We start from the raw sequence: 20,864 nt of genomic DNA on the forward strand, positions 1-20,864 counted from the left end.
CACGGTAAAATCGTCCGTCATTGGTCGGATTATAATGCACTGTTGGCATATCGCGGCCAAAGCGCTCATCCTATAATGTATTTTTTCTTATTCTTGCTAACCACCAGACGATTTTTTCTCAAAGTACAAAGGGTGTGTAGTACTGAAGCAGCAAACTAATGCTACATCTAATCCCTCCAGCTAGAAATGTATCTCCTGACTTAAATAACACCTTCTGGCCTTACCAACGGAACTCCAGGATGCAAGTATTGTGTAATTTACTGAGAGAGAGAGAGAGAGAGAGAGAGAGAGAGAGAGAGAGAGAGAGAGGACTTAAAAATGCTACCGTACAATCAAGGGGCGCGATACCTTCATTGGCGCAATAACAGAACGAGGCTAGCACAATTCTCACATTACTCCTGAGCTCATGATGCCACCCACCTTCAGATTTGCTTTCCTAAACTTCTCGATGTCGAAGCCCTCTATCACCACCTGCAACACAAAAGAGGAATTAGACTAGTAATTTATATTTGTATGGGCTACGTTTTGCAAGCTCTGTCAGTGCCCTTGATGTGTTACTCTTTTTTTTTTTTAATTACAATTAGTAGTAACTGTAGTTGTAGTGGTGGTGGTGGTGGTGGTAGTAGTAGCAGTAAAAACGTTAGTGTCATCAACCCTGTATCATCGCAGTTTCCCACAACATATGGGGTGCGAAGGATTAAAAAAAAAAAAAAAAAAAAAAAAAAGCAAGAGTCTTATGAATAAATGGCATAAAATCAAATAGGCCACACATGTAGTCACTCATCAGTCAAGCGTGCTCCACCATGTAAAACAAACGATCTACGCAAAAACGTTTCATGGTAGCCTACAGAGCAATGGGGAAGAGATAATGTTTTGAGTCCCTGATCCCTCGAACTAGATGATGCCTTTACTGTACTTCCATTTTCTTCTGGCTACCGAACAGACGATTTCATATAGTTTAAGGGAGATCTCTTTTAGTGAAAGGGTTAATGGAGGCTATATCTAACCCCTCCAGTTCAGTAGGCCGCTCCTAAGTTGAATAAAATCGCCTGGAGATGCCAGAATAAAATACAAAGTACTGTGCGTCCTCGGACTAGAACAGAATACTTGAATTCTGGCGACCATGACAAGGTAACAGCATCAACACTCAGGCTGCAATGACTGAAGTGAATAAAATCGTCTGACTTTAACTGAAATAAATACAAGAGTTGTCTTGATCATGACAGAGTTAAGAACAAAAGATTTCTTTAATCCAATATGAACCAGAACCACTCTACTCAGGTAACTTTAACTCGGTCTCAAATTTTCATCTCTCCATCTTGAATGCACAGTTATAACATGAGATCAACACTAAAACACGGAGCTAGTCACAAAGAAGCGTTACGAAAGGGATGTAGAGTCATATTATTTCTTATTCTGCCACTGAGCTGTCCCAAAACATTCACTATATACTAGCCACGAATGAGTGCTGTGGAAGGGATGTAGGGTCACAGCTGTCCTATTCGGCAAGCGAGTTGTAACACGACATAAATCCAGGAGTATGGTATTAGTCTTACTGTACCACTGAGCTACGTGATATAAGCTACAAAAGAATGAAAATCTCCACCACGTTAAGGTGGAAACACAATAGACAGATCAGAAGTTGGGTGTGCTGTAGTCTTTCTGTGTGAGATTTGAGGAGACTATTGGATCACGTGACGTACTCTCTCCAAATGATTTTATTCATCTTAAGGGAGAGACATTTGGTAATGAATGTGTCAGTGAAGGCTATAGTGAATACTCCTGAGTCAAAAGTTTCTCGTAACCTGAGTAAAAATCGTCCGTAAATACCATCAGTAGCCTACAATGGAATAAAACGTCACATGATTGAAAGCGGTAATGATGGATGGCAAAAAAGAATTGGTAAAGTGAAGTATGAAATCGGCAGTACATGAAAGGGTGGTGGGGTGGCGGTGGAGTGCACAGAGCAGTGGACTGGCGTATAGCTTTGCGTTCGATCCGGGGTCTCGCAGGGAACAATTTGTGGATATCATTTAGGTAAGGTTCTCCCGACACATGCGTCATACAACACCCATAGTGCTGGTGTTCCCAGCCTGAGGTAAATAAACCCGAGTGGAACAATTTTACGTTTTCTATTGTGGTATTGGGACGAGGGTATTATCATCATCATCTCTATACCTTAGTTTTCCATATTCACCGGGGATTAGGAAACCTGGGTCCTGTGTTTCTTTCGAGACATGCTCCAGAGGACTTACTGAAGCACCAGGTAATATCTCCTTCCTCATTCTCTTTGCTTGCGACACAAATGTTAGGCGGAGGGACAGCAACACCCCGTCGCCTGTCCAAAGCTGTGGGTTTACACCAGCCGCACTCCCGCACATTTTGTCATCATTATCGTAATCATCATCATTATTATTATTATTATTATTATTATTATTATTTTTATTATTATGACATACATGGATTAAGTGGACAAACTCCATTTATCCATCCTGTAATATTATCATATTTATATCAATACTGATGCAAGAAGGGCAGCGCCCACAAAGCGCATACCTCCGCCGACGTCAATACCAGACAACTCTTAATTAACTCTTCCATGGCCATGACCCACATAATCACAATTTTTTTTTTTTAAATCCATCTATCTTTTTTTTTTTTTTTTTTTACATCTTGTGAATAAACAAAAGAAAAGCAGTCATGAACCTGGACTCGAACTCGATCACCACCAAAGTATAATCCACTCTGTTGGCCCACGACTCACATATCCTCAAAATTTCGTTGAAATCCATCTTGTGGACAAACAAACAAATAGGGGTGATACATAACCTCCACAACTTTAGTTGGCGGAGGGAATGAATATTCCTTCCACGATTATTTTCCAATAGTATTGTCTTGATTTTGGAAGCCAAAGTTACGTTCCAGTTACACTACCTGTCAGATGATTGGACGTCAGTTTGCCATGTGGGACAATGGGTTACTGATGATGTGGAAATGGGGCATTGGCCAGAAAAAGGATGGAACCCACGTCCTGGCATATCACACAGCAGATGGTGGGTATTAATGCCCTGATGACAGGTGACAAAGGAGGACTGCAGGGATTGCTCTCTGTTGCTGTGTTGTAGTTGACATACTGGACCAACGTAATGACAGGTTCCTTCCACATGTCCAGGGTTAGTTGTATTGCACACACACACACACACACACACACACACACACACACACACACACACAGATAGAGAGAGAGAGGGAGGAGGGTCGGGGTTAAGCGTTGTTTCAAAGGTCAAAATAATTACCAGAAATATGTTTCCCTCCACACCTATACTCCCTTCCTACACACCTACACTCCGTTCAGACCTACACTCCCTCCACACCTAAACTCCCTTCCTCCACACCTACACTCCCTCCACACCTACACTCCCTCCACACCTACACTCCCTTCCTCCACACCTACACTCCCTCCACACCTACACTCCCTTCCTGCACACCTACACTCCCTTCCTGCACACCTACACTTCCTTCCACCACACCTACACTCCCTCAATACCTACACTCCCTTCCTGCACACCTACACTCCCTCCACACCTACAGTATACTCTCTTCCTCCACACCTACACTCCCTTCACATCTACACTCCCTTCACACCTACACTCCCTCAACAGTTACACTCCCTTCACACCTACACTCCCTTCACACCTACACTCCCTCCACACCTACAACCCCTCCACACCTACATTCCCTTCCTCCACACCTACACTACCTCCACACCTACACTCCCTTCCTCCACACTTACACTCCCTCCACACCTACACTCCTTCCACACCTACACTCCCTTCCTCCACACCTACACTCCCTTCATACCTACACTCCCGTCCTCCACACCTACACTCCCTCCACACCTACACTCGCCTCCACACCTACACTCTTTTCACACCTACAGTACACTCCCTCCAAACCAACACTCCCTTCCTCCACACCTACTGTACACTCCCTTCATACCTACACTCCCGTCCTCCACACCTACACTCCCTCCACACCTACACTCCCTCCAACACCTACACTCCCGCCACACCTACACTCTTTCCACACCTACAGTACACTCCCTTCACGCCTACACTCCCTTCCTCCACACCTACTGTACACTCCCTTCATACCTACACTCCCTCCACACCAACACCTCCTCCACACCTACATTCCCTCCACACCTACACTTCCTCCACACCTACACTCCCTCCACACCTACACTTCCTCCACACCTATATCCTCTCCACACCTACACCCCTCCACACCTACACTTCCTCCACACCTACACTCCCTCCACACCTACACCCCCTCCACACCTACACCCCCTCCACACTTACCCTCCCTCCACACCTACACTCCCTCCACACCTACACCCCCTCCACACCTACACCTCCTCCACACCTACACCTCCTCCACACCTACACCCCCTCCACACCTAAACTGAACACCCCCTCCACACCTACACTCCCTCCACACCTCCTCCACACCTACACCCCCTCCACACCTAAACTGAACACCCCCTCCACACCTACACTCCATCCACACCTACACTCCATCCACACCTACACTTCATCCACACCTACACTCCCTCCACACCTACACCCCCTCCACACCTACACTCCATCCACACCTACACTTCCTTCACACCTACACTCCCTCCACACCTACACTTCCTCCACACCTACACCCCATCCACACCTACACCCCCTTCACACCTACACCCCCTCCACACCTACACCCCTTCCACACCTACACTCCCTCCACACCTACACTCCCCCCACACCTACACTCCCTCCAAATCTACACTCCCTCCACATCTACACTCCCTTCCTCCTCTCATTTTTTTCCCTCAACATCTGCAGTAATTTCCTCCACAGCTGCAGTTCTTTCTCCCTCCCTTTCATTTTTTCCTTGATTGCTCTCCCCCCCTCTCTCCCCCCTCTCCCCCCCCTCTCTCTCTCTAAAACAGCCCAAATGTCATATTCGATATATTCGATAATACACACACACACACACACACACACACACACACACACACATACTAGCGTCCTGGAACCCAAGTAAACAGCCTTGCTTGTTGTGTTTCTGCTGTCTACACACGATTTCACTCAGAGCAGGAGAATTTTTGATTTGGAGGAGTTTGATACAGTCTTCAATTATCCTTTCACTGCTACAGTTCCATAAATCTTTGAATACATTAATCTAAAGGGATTGTCTGACGGTAATGAACTAGGGCGTTGGTAAAGCTACGTCGCACCATGACGCTTCAGAGGGAGGTTAAAATATGGGCGTGGTGCGCAAAGGAAAGGGTGGGATGGGCTGGAATGTTGATGGGTGATGGATGTCGGGTAGGAAATCTTATCCTGGGAATATGAGTGATGTCGGATTAGTGGTTTGATTGTAGTTGAGATTTATTTCGGAACATGAGTACAAGATATAGGCTTGGGGTACAAAGAAATAGGTGGGATGAGTTGGCTTTGTGATGACAGTGGGGAGGGGCCATAGGAGCTTCTCCAGCGAAAATCGGTGTTGTAGTACTGATGGTTTGACTGCAGTGAAGGTTTATTTCAGAGTTTTCTCCACGAACACGAAAAGATGGGGTCACGTTGCTGACATATCTAGCATACTTCCACACAAGCAAGAAGACGTCATCGTGCTGGAAAATTGAATAAAGAGACGAAAATGATACTGCGCTGAAATTAACAAAACTGTATCGGTCATCGATCAAGTGACTGACTCACTTCCTGGTAAAGGTTAGGACGCAGGTGCTGGGCTGGTATATCGGTCAGACCAGCCTGCATCAGCCTTACTTCTCTGCCCTGCGTTAAACTAGATTAGTAAGTTAACCTGTATCCGCTTTCCTTCTCTGCGTGGGGCTAGGGTATGTTACGTAAGGTTAGGTCACACTAGACCATTTTGGGTTAGGTTGGGTTAAGACAACTTGCAGTCATCTTTCTCCGCGTTGGGCTATTTTATGCTAAACTAGGATTGACTCGATGAGGGCTAAATTGCAAATAGGTTAGGTTACGTTAGGTTAGGTTTGGGTTGGATTGAGGTAAATTAGACAAGGCTGGAATTAGAATGGGGCTAGCTTTGCTTAGGCTTAGTCACGTAGGCTAAATTGGGACAGACTTCGTCAGGCTTGTTTCGGCTAGTTAAGCGAAGACTTTATAAAATATGCTGAGTTATCCCTTTTAGCCCAAGGATGTCATTTCTGTTATACTTGATATCGCCTGATTGCTTTACATAGCTTAGGAAAGACGGGTAATGAGGTTCGAAGTTTCTCCTCAGCAGACTAGAAAAAAAAAAAAAAATCTGAAGGTCATTCCTGGAACTGCCTTCCTCTGTATTTCGTACTGCTTAGGATATGTGTCCAGGCATCTCGAAATGACCAGATTTTGACTTTGGCTTTCTATTATGTTCTATTTTTATTCATTTATTTAATTATTTATTTGGCGGAAACAATCTTGCGGGCCTCTGGCCTTTGATTCCTTCTTCCTAATGGAAAAAATTAAAACTATGTCATGTGACTAAAGTGGTTAAGTAAGAGATGCATACAGGCAAGTGTTAGTTGTTGAGATGTGTTGATTCAGGGATTTCCGACTGAGCGAGGAGGGCAGGGATGAATAAGTAGGATGCACTGGGACGATGGTGGGTGGAAAATAGGTGGGGTAAGGAAAGCCTTCGAGTATGTTCGTTAAGTCAACTGGTAGTCGAGGCAACCATTTTTATGATCTTCACATGAAAACCTAAATGGACAGTGTTGGTGAAAGGTATTGGGTAGCAATGGGTGTGATGGTGGCGTGTGGTGGGGCATGCCGGGGGAAATACGTGCTGTGCAGATGGGTGTTGGTAGGTTGGCCAGTAAGGTGCATGTCAAAGGTGTGGAAGCAAAAAAATTGATAGGATGGGGTGGACGGAAAGAAGTGGGTAGGGTGGTTAGGACGGTGGTAAGGCAGGGCGGAACCTGCACATCCTGTGACGAAGGCGTTTTATAAGGAATTCCGTCGGTGCTGGGAACAGTTTAAAAGCCTAATGTGAGAGATAGGAAATGGGCAAGGTAGATGGAGAGGGGATGGCGGAATGGATGGGGATTGTGGTGGGGCAAGCCGGAGGTATACCCTGTGACAAAGTTCGTTGAAGGTTGGCCGACATGGGCGTGGCAATGGCTTAATCCAAAACTTTCTCCAACAACAACGACAATGCACACGTCGCTTTCATAATGTCTTCTTATGTCACAGGAAAGAAAATCGTACTGAAGATGTTTATTACGCCCCGCCTATACAGTATTTGATGGGTGCATGTTTTGTCCCCTAGCATGAACCACTCTGGCTCTAAATTAATTTGTTTCTTATTCATGCCACTGTCACTTGGTATCATTTATCCTTAGATTACTAGATCTGATTTGGTTTAAAGGTAAATGGAGTAACCCATCCAGGTCGAAGAATCTCTCCCTAAACTAAATAACATGGTCCTGTGGTAGCAAGAATGAATTTAAAAATGCGTCATCGTACGTATTAGGCCCACCTAACGGAACTGGATCACTCCTAAAACTTGAGCACTAAGCCGTGGTTGCACGAAATTCGATGAGCCATAGTTATGAGGTATGGATGAGTTTCCTTGGTTACTAGTCAGATCAACCCTCCAGTCTGAATGAACTTGCCCACCATTGTTATTTTTAATGCAAGGAAGAAGGAACCAAAGGCCAGAAACCTGCAAAACTGTTCCTTCCAAGAAAAAACAAACAAGATAAGAGAGCCAAATTCAAGATCAGTTCATTTCGAGATGCCTGGAAACAACGCATTTGAAAGACCCAGATCATAGGCAGTACGAAATTCAGACAGAGGAAGACAGTTCCAGAATTGACCTGTCGCATACATGAAGGGCTGGGAGTAACGGTTAACACTTGCATTTGAGAGTAGGACAGAAAAAGGATGAGAGTTTGTTCCTAGATAGGTGCTAGCACCCGCCGTAGTGGTGGAGGGATGCAAGCAGAGAGTTCAGAGAAGCAGTGACCACTGAATTGGAGACAGAAAAGAGATAAAGATGCAACAGTGCGACGGAGAGACAGAGGTTGAAGGAAGCCAGGATGAGGAGAAGAGTTAATGAGGCGCAAAGCCTATGATTCCACTTTATTGAGAAGAGCGGTATGTGGGGAGTCTCCCCACACAGAGTTGTACTCTACTCACGGGCGAATAAAACACGTGCATAAAGTCAACAACTGTGCAGGAGTAAAGAAGGCACGGAGTCGGCTTAGCACACCTGATCATTCTCTTGGAAACAGGTTTTGCAAAAGAGGTAATATGATTTTTCCAAGATAAATATCAAGAAAACGAAACCCCAGGTATGTTTAAAGATAATGTAAGATGGAGATGGATATTGTTAAAAATCAGAAGATACTCCTACAGGAGATATTGATAGGCTGAAAGATGTAAGAACTGAATTTTTGATGCATTAGAGACAACAAGATTATTTTTACCCCAATCAGAGATATGAGTCATTAGACATTAGGTGTTCCATGGTTTCATCCCTTGTTATCGCCCGCTTTACAAGGCGGAGCGATAATGTTTTTGTCTCCCTCTGTGTGTGTGTGTGTGTGTGTGTGTGTGTGTGTGTGTGTGTGTGTGTGTGTGTGTGTGTGTCCCCATTATACTGTATCTCATGAACGGCTTCAGCTATCAATATGAAACCTTCAGGGTATCAAAGTATGGCCGAAATCTTGGCCGAGTTCGAAAACGAGCACTCGGGGTCAACGTCAAGGTCACAAAATAGCTGCCAAAAGTCAAGTAGTTTTTATCGCCCGCCTTTAGCACCATTATATCCCATAAATGGCTTGAGCTATCATCATGAAACCTTCAGGGTATCAAGATAAGGCCAAAATCTTGGACGCATTCGAAAATGGGTCAAGGTCAAGGTCACCAAAATGGCTGTCAAAGGTCAAGAAGTTTTTATCGCCCACCTTTGGTTCCATTATTTCCCATGAACGGCTCGAGCTATCAACATGAAACCTTCAGGGTATCAAGATATGGCAAAAATCTTGGACTTGGCCAACAGCATACTCTGGCAGGCGATTAGTATTCGGCTCCCGAATGCTTTTCTTTCATTTGTTGAGGTAATTGCTGAGATGGACGCTTTGAGAAACGAATGGAAATGTGAAGGGTGGAGTCATCAGCATATGAGTGGATAGGGTTAGATGTACAACTTAGAAGGTCATTGATGAATAAAAGGAAGAGAGTTGGGGGACAGAGTCCTGAGGAACACCGCTACTGCTAGCTCTGGAAAAAGAACGATGGCCGTCTACAACAGCAGCTATAACCACCAGAAAGGAAGCTTGAGATGAAGGCACAGATAGAAGGATAGAAAGCGTAAGAGGGCAATTTGGAAATTAAAGATTTATATCAGACTTGAACGAAAGCCTTTGAGATGTCATGTGCCATAGCAAAGCTTTCGCCAAAGTCCCGAAAGGAAGATGACCTGGAATCTGAAAGGCAGGTGAGAAGATCGCCAGTGGAGCGTCCCTGGCGGAACCTATACTAACGATGGGAAAGAAGGTTGTGAGAGGAAAGGTGCTTAATTTATATATTTATTTATTTATCGTGAAGAACAGATTCAGAAACTTTTGAAAGATTGGATATTAAAGCAACTGGGCGATAGTTAGAAGGTTGGGAATGTTTACTCTTCTTTGGGACTGGCTGAATGAGAGCAAACTTCCAGCAAGAGGGAAAGGTACAAGTTGACAGACAGAGGCAAAACAGTTTACCTAGGCAGGGTGTAAGCACAGAAGCACAGTTCTTGAGGACAGCAGAAGGGACCCCATCAGGGCCCATATTCCTTGTCAGTATTGAGGCCAGTGATGGCAGAAAATACATCAACTGAAGAAATTTTAATGTCAGCCATGAGGAAGTCAGAGGGAGGAAGTGACAGAGGAACAGCACTGGAATCGTCTAAGGTGAAACTGGAGGAGAAAATTTGAGTGAAAAGAGTTCTACTTTACCAGTACAAATAGCTACAGAGCCATCAGAGTGGAAAAGAGGAGGGAAGGTTGATAAGGTAAAGCTGTTAGAATCTGACTTGGAGAGTTCAGAAAATTTAGTACGGATGATTTTTTTTTTTTTTTTTTCCAGAGCGAAGAACAGACTAAGCACGATTCCGGGCAGAAACATAAAAAAGATGAGATTCAGGGGTGGGCTGGCTCCGGTACCTTTTGTAGGTCCTCTTCTTGTTGTGGGCAGCATTAAAACAAGCGTGATTAAACCAATTTTTTTTTTTTTTTTTTTTTGCATTAGTCACAGGATATGAGAAAGGAATGTATGCTACCATGCCCGAGAGAATAACCTCTGTAATGCGCAAAGCACACTCAGATGGTTCTCGGCCATGGAAGCAATAATCATTCCATGGAAAATCAAAGTACTGCCTGAGGACCTCCCAATCAGCAACTCCAAAGTGCCACAGCCACCGCTTCATGGGACGGTCCACAGGCCTTACTGAAGCAATAGGACAGGTTAAGGTGATAAGGCTGTGATCGGATGAACCCAGTGGAGAGAAAAAAAATTTACAACATAAGAAGAAGGATTTCTTGTAAGGAAGAGGTCAAGTATGTTGGAACTCTCTCCAAGGCGGTCAAGGATACAGGTAGGGTGCTGTAAAAGTTGTTCTAGGTCATTAAGGGTAGAAAAGATGTAGGCTTGTTCACCACGTGAATCAGCGAAAGGAGATGAGAGCCGAAGGTGGTGGTGAACACTGAAATCACCTAAAATGGAGATATCAGAGAAAGGAGAAATTTATACGATGTGTTCCATCTTAGAAGTAAGGTGGATAAAGACTTGCTCATAGTCAGTAGAATTAGGAGATAAGTAAACAACACAGATATATTATGTAATCCGAGAATGACAGGACAGCCTAAGCCAGAGTGTAGAGAATTTAGAAGATTCAAGTTCAGGAACACGAGAACAAGATAATGTTGTTGCATACATACACACAACAGCCCCCTTTGGCTTTAAAGCGAGAAGAGAGATAGTAGGAGAATACAGAGAAGGGTTTTCTATCAATCGCCTCAGACAGTTGAGTCTCTGAAAGGGGTTAAGGATATTTCCCAGGAGCCAGAATCACAGATTCATTATCACTTCTCTGTCATAACTGTGATTTGTTTTCCCAGAAAGAACAAGCAAAGAAAATGTAGTCTTCCCACGTTCGTTTTTCATCATGCGATAACAGACCTTCGTTACGAGAAGAATATGATCGTATAGACGTATATATACATATTTGTTTTAGCAGGAAGTACAGTGAAAGGCGAGTGCAAATCTTCCTATGTTCTCAGTCCTTCCTACAAAAATAAATCTAAGTTGCGGTTTAGACTCGATCGTAAATCTGTTCTAGAATCCCACACCTAATTAGAACAAACACCGTCTACAGTATGGTCCTCTCTCGTTAGGACACTCACGCACTCGATAAGCCCTGACGTTACCCAGCCATCTCTAACTTTGATTGCTTATGGGTTTGGGGAAGTTACGTTTCTATTGCTTCACTTTACATCGTGTGTGTGTGTGTGTGTGTGTGTGTGTGTGTGTGTGTGTGTGTGTGTGTGTGTGTGTGTGTGTGTGTGTGTGTGTGTGTGTGTGTGTGTGTGTGTGTGTGTGTGTGTGTGTGTGTGTGGTCTTCTCGTGGGCGTAGGAGACTTGCTAACAACTTTTCCTTGGCGATCTGTTTTGTCTCTCTGACCTTATTAATCCCTTGTGTACTATTTACCGTATATGTTACAGATAATGACATTGAATTCATACATGACACACAGTGAACAACAACGTTCTATACGCAGATATACTTTGGTAAGGAAAAGGTGCTGGACGGCCTTCCAGGCTGACAAGAATACGGCCCTGTTTGTGTCTGAGCTGTGATCAGCCCGTTGAAGATGGAATACGTAAGATATTTACAGTACACAAACACACACACACACACACACACACACACACACACACACACCGCTCGCTGGTGCAGTGGTAACGCTCTCGCTTGCCAACTGGTGGACGGGAGTTCGCGCCTCGCTCAGGTTGCGAAAAGTTTCACTGACGAAGTGGGTGGTTACTGTCCCCCTTGAGCAAGGGGACGGGTGTGTGCGTGTGTGAAGGTCACAGCATTGCCCTTAGATCGGACTATATGAGCTCTCAGCTCCCTTCCGGGAGGGTAAAAAGCTGACGATCACGGCCATCAGGTGATCCTGACCGACCCGGTGAATTACACACACACACACACACACACACATAAATATACGTATCATCATTATCATCCAATTCTACATTGCCCAATGAGAAGCGTAGAAGCCCGGAACTAGGCAAGTTGGTCCTGACATTTAAGATGAAAGAGACCAGCCTCACATATCCCTGAGTGGCATTACGTAAAAAATAAACTCCAACCACCCCTTGGATATAAACCTTCACCCGTTCAATCCGATTGGAATGTCATAATTACCCACTAAACCACCAGGCACCAAAATTTGGTTATATGGTTACCACCCAGCGTAGTAAATGGTTTCCCGGTGTACAGGAAACCATTTGGCTTGTCACTCAGTGTAGTCACCCACAGACAGAAGGAAGGGGAAAGAATGAAGGAAAGAAAGACAGATGAGGGAGTGTAAAGTCACCCGTGGGCAGAAGGACGAGGAAAGAATGAAGGAAAGAAAGAGAAGAGGATGGAAGGAAAGAAGGATGGAGGAAAGGAAAGGGCAGACACCCGAGAGCGGAACTACAAAGAGTGAGTGGATGGTGAGCGCCCCCATCTAATATATACATATATATATATATATATATATATATATATATATATATATATATATATATATATATATATATATATATATATCTTATTATCAGTCATTTACAAACTCTTCACTAAAGTCCTTACGAACAGAATAACAACAATTTTGGAGGAAAACCAACCTCGTGAACAGGCAGGATTCCGAAGCGGGTATTCGACCATTGATCATCTACATACCATGAACCAGCTAACTGAGAAAACTACAGAATATAATAAACCACTTTGCTTAGGTTTTGTTGATTACGAAAAGGCTTTCGACTCAGTTGAGCACATAGCAATTATAAATTCATTGCGAGAACAACGAGTGAATGAGAACATTGTAAACCTGCTCGAAAACATATATAAAGAGGGAACTGCTACAGTTAAATTACTTAAGGACTCAGAAAAAATTAAGATTGAGAAGGGCGTGCGTCAGGGAGATACAATTTCACCAAAACTGTTTACAGCATGCCTAGAAAGTATTTTCAGAAAGCTAGACTGGGAAAACAAAGGAGTCAACATTGATGGAGAAAAGCTAAATCTTTTAAGATTTGCAGATGACATTGTCCTAATCTCAGAAACAGCGCAGGCATTGCAAGAAATGTTAAATGACCTGAACAGAGAAAGTCTGAAAATAGGACTAGCGATGAACCGAAGTAAAACTAAAGTAATGTTTAATCCACAAACACCAGAGTGCGTTATCAGAATAAACGATGAAGTTCTTGAAGAAGTTAAGGAGTACAACTGCTTGGGACAAATACTAAAACTAACGAAAGATCATGATAGCGAAATAAAAAGACGCATTACAATTGGATGGAAAGCTTTCGGCAAACATAGAGACATTATGAAAAGTAGCTTGCCAGTTTGTATGAAACGAAATGTATATAACAAATGTATAATTCCAGCTATGACGTATGGTTGTGAGACCTGGAAACTGACAAAATCAATGGAAAATAAATTAATCCGTTCTCAGAGAGCAATGCAAAGGTCAATGTTGGGAACATCTTTAAGAGACAGGAAAAGATCAACTTGGGTGAGAGAGCAGACTAAAGTCAAAGATATTACAGAAGTTATAAAAGAACAGAAATGGAGGTGGGCGGGCCATATAGCAAGAATAAGGGATAACCGATGGAGTAAGAGGCTGACGGACTGGACACCAAGAGAATGTAAGCGTAGCAGAAAAAGGCCAGACAGGAGATGGAGAGATGAGATAGAAAAACTTGCAGGGAAAACGTGGCAAAGATTGGCTCAGTCAAGGAATTCGTGGAAAAGGTTGGGGGAGGCCTTTGTTCAGCAATGGACTAGTTATGACTGATGATGATAATGATGATGATATATATATATATATATATATATATAGATATATATATATATATATATATAGATATACGGTATATATATATATATATATGTGTGTGTGTGTGTGTGTGTGTGTGTGTGTGTGTGCGGTGTGGTGCGGTGAGGATCTGTCCGTTCGCCCATTTGGGGCTAAGATGTGAATGAATGTGTTTGAATGGATGAGTAAATGGGGAGTGTGTCGTCCTGTCTCGGCTACCTCCCTTTCCTTGGGGGAAGCAGCCTAGGTATATATACATATACATATACATATATATATATATATATATATATATATATATATATATATATATATATATATATATATATATATATATATATATATATATATATATATATATATATATATATATATATATATATATATATATATATATATATATATATCAGGTGGGGGGGCCCACCATCCACTCACTCGATGTAATGCTGTCTTTAGGTGACTGCACTGAAGGCCAAGCCAAATGGTTTCCTATACACCAGGAAACCATTTAGTATGTTGTGTGATAACCACATATAACCAAATGAACGCCTGGTGGTCCACTGGACTATGGCGCTGCACCCACATGTGGCCTAAGAGGGTTTATATCCGAGGGAAGGTTCACGTTATTGCTAAGATGCCACTCATGTGCGAGGGACTAATCGCAATTGTCTTGTCTAGAGTGAGTAACCTTGGCCCGGGTCCCTTCGGTACGTTCCAGACAGGTAATAAAATCTTGGATGTTAGATAGTGTATACTGTGGTGTATTGTAAGTTGTTCCAGACTTCCGCCCATATGAACTGACCTTCCATCAGCTCGATATAACCAGCAGAGCACTTTCTGAATATGCAAATATTACACTGTGTTTTCACCCAGTTTGACACATTCCATGAAGAGGCTAGTATCCAAAACACAGGAAAAAGAAAAAACGGAAGTATAACCTGTCAACGGTGAATGAGACATCCATTCACATACCAAGCAAACCGTCGAACTTCTTGACTTTATTGAATAACGCGACATCTGCTCTTTGAAAGGGACAGTCTTTGCAGATCATTATCAATATCATCATCATCATCATCATCATCATCATCATCATCATCATCACCATCTTGACATTCTTATGGCCGCAGAGTTCAAGGAAATACTGAACAGCAAATACTGGCCTGACTGAATGAGACTATGACTAATACGTACTCCCTATTAACTTTAAACATGAAAACAGATGAAAGAGAGAGAGAGAGAGAGAGAGAGAAAGAGAGAGAGAGAGAGACTCACCGCCTTATACTCCCACTCGTCCTCCTCTTCCTTGGCGAACTCCTTCTCCCCTTCCGTTTCCCAAGAGAACTTGAACGTCCTTTTAGACCCGTTGCTGCCGGTACTGCCTGACGTTCCGTTCATCCTCTTTCCGCCGCGCACCTTCACATTCTTCCTGTTCCTCATTGGTTCCAGCATTTCTATGTCATCCACGGCGTTCTCTTTTTTATCTGACTGGTCGTTCCCCCACATATTCCTACCGACGATGCCCAAGGAATCGAAGGTCTTTTCCAGATCGTCTATATCCTTGTCTAAGGCTATATCTTTTTCCTCACTCTTTTTCTCGTCTTTCCTCCAGCCAAAGAGCTTGAAGCCCTTCTTGTCAACATCCTTCTTGTTGGCATTTTCCTTGTTGCTCTTGTCCGTATTGTCCTTCTTTGCAGTCTCGCTTGATTCGCCGGCTAAATCGTCTTCCTTCTTCCTCCCGAAACCAAACCTGGTCTTCTTCTTGGCGTCCTCCCGCTTCTCCTCCCCCTCCAGGCCATTTTCCACACTCGCCGTTGTTGTGCTGCTGGTGCTCGCAATGGCCGCCTCAGCCACAGTTTTAGTCGAGGCGATGGTGGTGGGGATGTTGTTATTCTTGGCATTCTCCTTGGCAACTTTGGATGCCGGAGGGTCGTTTTCCCAATGGTCGCTTGAAGTTGAGAATCGGTCAGCATCTTCAGTGTTGTCCGGGTTCACCCCTTTGGCACTCCCGGCCCCCATTTTTACACAGCTTTTCTCTCTATTACTACGACATTCGTTCCGTTGTTCTTCGATGCATTGCTAATATCGTGTCTTCATTTGCATGTCTTGGTAGAATTCGTCAGTGTCTTTTTCCTGACATTTTTACAGAACTTCTCTCGCTTTGACTAAGGTATTCGCTTTATCATTCTTCTATGCATTGTTGATTATCTTGTCCACACTTACGTATCATGGTTTACAGTCAACCTCTTTTTTCCTGACATGGTTGGATTTCACTCTCTGGCACATGGCTGGTGTATGAGTAGGTGTGTGATGGCGGTGCTGGGGAGTTACATCGTGATAAACAAGAGGCTTCCCTTGTCCTCGGCCGCTTTACATCACCGCACTCCACTCACGCTGTCCACCCTCCCTCCAGTTACCACTGGGCGTTATTATGGATCCTTCACGTGCTGTGAAATAGTGGAAAATCTTTACATTAATATATCATTAATTCATAGAGATATAATTACATAATTCAACATCCTAGCCCAACATTTCATACCGACATGAAATAGAGAGATCCCAAGAAAGGCTGTGTGATATTACTGGAACCAGTGACAAGAGCAAAACCTCTCCATGTACAGTGCATTATATTGCCTCACTAAGACGTGGGAGGCAGGAGTCTACTTGCCAACCATATGCTAGGGCGATGGGACCACCACATCCCTGCACCTATACAGTATGGTGTGGTTCCCATCGTCCTTTTAAGGGTTCTAAGATGAGCAGGGTATAAGCAGGCAACATTCTTTCTCCTGGAGCTGCCGTTGCTCGGTGGTTAGCGTACATAGCTCGTGAAGTGTGTTCCCCGAGACTAGACGAACCCGAGCTGCTTATGTTTATGTGTAAGCATATGTGCATGTGTATGTAAGCATATACCTTCATATGATTACACACAAACACAGCCATTGTAACACTTCAGCTTCCAAGTGCATCGGATCCTACAGACACTCCCCAGTTCGTACTTTGCCACATCAGGAAAGGAGGCTATTACGCTCCTTCCGAGGAGAAGGTCTGGACCCGCAGTGGTGTTAATATGGACTGATACCCATACAGTACAGACAGCGATACTCCCCCCCATGTCCCTGAAGGAAAGACACAAATAAGATCACACCTCGACCTTCGGAATTACATTGCCGTTAATGGTATCGCTGGATGCCATAATTATTCTGCAATATTAACGTCACCATTATCGGAATCCCCAGAGACATATTGTGTGTGTGTGTGTGTGTGTGTGTGTGTGTGTGTGTGTGTGTGTGTGAAGATGGCGTGAGTGTGAGCGTGTGAGTGAGTGAGTGTGTTGGCATGACAGAGCGGGTTCAGCGTATCGACTCGGCGTTCAAGGTTAGGAGTTGTCACACGAACACACCCACCAGTCCGCAGCGGTCAGTACGCGCACTAAATTGCTCTTACGTCGCTTCCTCATTCACCCACACACGCTGTGTTATATAAAGATTAATATAACAGATGGTGCCGGGGACTATTTTCATTTTGATATGGTCTTTCCTGTTGATTATTTAAATTTTCCGCTTCCTGATTCAGTGACAACACGAAACTTAAACATTGTAACAATAAGAAAGACACTCAAAAATCATGTGGGCTCATCCTTTCCTTATATATATATATATATATATATATATATATATAGATATAGATATATATATATATATGCTGATATCCACAAGGAAAAGGAAACACGATTATATCGTGCTTCCTTTTCCTTGTGGATATCAGCATATCTGTGAATCACGTGTTATTAAGTGATTTAATTGCAGAGAGAGAGAGAGAAAGAGAGAGATTCAGCGTGACGGAGTAATAGGTCGTAAAAGTCTGTGGAATTCACACATGATCACGACCACGTTTCCCGGCTAACGCAACGACTACTGGGTCAATTAAAATTTTAAAAAATAAAATAAGAAATGAGGTTAATCTAGAAATCGGTATCCTATCTCACAGCCTTCCAGGATGGTCGAGATTCTGTTAATTACTTCAGTCTGATGACGTGTGTTTTATCTTTACCATCTTCGGGTGATTCTTTTCAGCTTGAGAGGCGTTTCTAACTTGAGGGGTTAAGGTAGCCTTTAACCTTTTCACTACGACTGGTCTTTCACAAGTTGAATAAAACCGTCTGGGAGTGATAAGAATGATGAAAAATACGTCATCAGACTGAAGGGGTTGCTGAGGGAACAAACAGTTTACACTGTAAATCTAAAAATATAAATAAAAGTTTTGACTGGTCTCTTTATGGCAGCTTTAATGTGTTGCATTATAGCAATTTATCTTGAATTTGTAACTGCAGTACTCTTTAACCTTTCAACCCGCGGACTTGTTTTATTCTTATTCCTAAAAGGCTATTTCAGCACAGGAAAGCTCCCTCTTTGTGAAGGGCTTAACGAGGGTTGTGTGCAACTCCTCCTGGTTGAAGTCTCAGTGAAGCTGAATAAAACTGTCTGGTGGTAGCAAATAACAGTCTGATGGCAGCAAAAATAAAATGAGAGGCCATCGGGCTGATGATGTTACCTTTTCCTTGCAGCGAATCCCCAAAGCCGAATAAATACTCCCAGTTTTAACTGCATAAATATATACCTCGCATTAGCACCATTCCAAATGAAAAGCAGGCGAGATAGTTTGTAAACCTGTAACTCGTAAAATCTCTAGTAGTTAAAATATTTGCCTGGCGGCATCCAGAATAATACACCAAAGTGCGACATCCACTCAATGTACCGAACAAGTAGGGCATCCTTCACTGTCGGGACTAAGTAACCTAACCCCGGCCCCCTACGAGTTTGATGGGGCAAAAAAGGATCGAATGATGGATACAGTATGCTGTTTGAACTTATAAAAGTCTTCTTCATATAAATTATACAGGAGTTCATCTCATGATGGTATTTTGAAAAGGAATTTTAAAACGTCTATGCATATCAAACCTCTGTATCGTCGTCTTAACGTATTCGCTACTGTGCAACCCTTAATCTTTCATTCTTGCTGCGACAGACGTTTGCACTGAGCTTGGGAGTGACTTTTCGAACAGAAGAGGTTATATATATGAGTATAGCCGTTATTTACAAGAGATCTCTTTTAAGAAGAATTAAATCTCTTCTGGCTGAGGCCATACTGACCCCGTTAATCTGATGGCGTAGTCACATTTCCTGAAGGAATAATTGTTTTGATTTCTCTCTGTTACTTCTTGATGGTGATGGTAGCCTATTGTTGTTTGTTTTTTAATCAGTGCTCGTTTTCACGGCCTCACACCTTTTTTTTTTTCTTGTGTTTTTTTTTTCCCCTTTCTTTTTTTGTTCAGAACCGACTGGCCTGAAAATTAGCATACATACACCTGGGCCTGGTATCTCTGCCTTTCTCAGATTTTCGACTGAAGCCTTTAAAACTGTTTTATAGCTCACCAAGTGTAAAACGACGAGCGAGTAACCACCAGAAGACGAATGCAAAACCATCAGACACCAAAGAACCATCCCAATACGAGCACGTGTTCAATTCACATTTGAATTCGGTTACGCTACGGAGGGAAATCGACTCGTAGGCGCCCAATAGCCCAATACTTCCTACTATTTGTCGTTCTGTGGCACACAGAAACAAGATAATATAATGTCCGGGCCACCCTCCCCACCAGTCTACACGTTCCTTTGTAATAGCTCGTCAGTCGAATGAGCATGTTAGATGAGAAACTCAACAAATCGGAAAATTAAAGCAGTGCATGGAAGTACACACAATATCTGAAATGAAAATCTCGATGGAAAAGAAGTATTTGGATTTTCTTATTACCTAGCAGCGTATCAATGGCTGAGTCATACCACGGGCACAACATACGTCACTTTATATATATATATATATATATATATATATATATATATATATATATATATATATATATATATATATATATATATATAATGGCGTTGCTTTTATCTAATCCTGAGCATCTTGGAAAACAGCTTCGCTGTAATAGGTGGTACAGGTACCTGGACATCCAGTGTAGCAACCTCTTCACATCCAAGCATCCGTCATGTCATTTTGTTTATGTACAGTAAGCAACGTTGGGTCTGGTTAGTACTTGGATGGGTGACCGCCTGGGAACACCAGATGCTGTTGGCATCCCTACGTGTCGAGTGGGGTTGGTGGAGGATTAGTGCCCCTCCCTGTAAAACAATTAACTCTAAGCCCTTGGCCACCCCGTCTGGGATACATGGCGTCTGGCAATGAATGAAAAAAATGAAATATCCTGGTCAAATGAAATGCTTGATTTCCAGGAATTTATCCACATGACGATTGTCAGAAAAGCATACCTCACATTTTTTACCTCAGGGAAATGATTCTAAAATATTTCTTCAGTGACTCCAAATACAAACGATGATGACCAAATGGTTCCCTCAGACGTACCTACACTCTGGCCTCCAAGTTGGGAACCACTGCTCTTGACTATATGTTTTGTAATTTGCTTGTTTCCTGTGGGTTATATAGATAAGCAAATATTCATTCTAACGTTGGGAAATGTCCGCAACTACTGCCAGTGGTTGTCTCCCTAGGTTATATTTTGTTCATGCTACCCCCTGGTGATTTTACACGGCTCGAGATTTTTTTCCCAAATGAAGGGGTTGAATACAGTCTGCATTTACCCCCTCCGGATGGAAGATATTTCTTTAGTTAAGTAACACTGTCTGGAGACAGC

At 43.1% G+C, this 20,864-nt stretch overlaps 1 protein-coding gene across 1 annotated transcript in view; it reads right to left on the bottom strand.

Moving 5' to 3' along the window:
- Window positions 1–16,248, bottom strand: part of LOC145411571 (uncharacterized) — a 32,338-nt gene extending 16,090 nt beyond the window's left edge. The window contains exons 1-2 of the mRNA XM_080281580.1: window positions 15,422–16,248; window positions 421–471 (exon numbers count right to left, since the gene is read on the bottom strand). Coding sequence (XP_080137706.1) covers window positions 421–471; window positions 15,422–16,165 — 795 coding nt within the window. The 5' untranslated portion in view covers window positions 16,166–16,248. The remainder of the gene's footprint in view (window positions 1–420; window positions 472–15,421) is intronic.
- Window positions 16,249–20,864: the final 4,616 nt, after the last annotated feature.

Source organism: Coenobita brevimanus, chromosome 90 (genome assembly GCF_032717465.1).
Source record: "Coenobita brevimanus isolate Jiangsu-jjx chromosome 90, ASM3271746v2, whole genome shotgun sequence".
Classification (NCBI taxonomy): domain Eukaryota; kingdom Metazoa; phylum Arthropoda; class Malacostraca; order Decapoda; family Coenobitidae; genus Coenobita; species Coenobita brevimanus.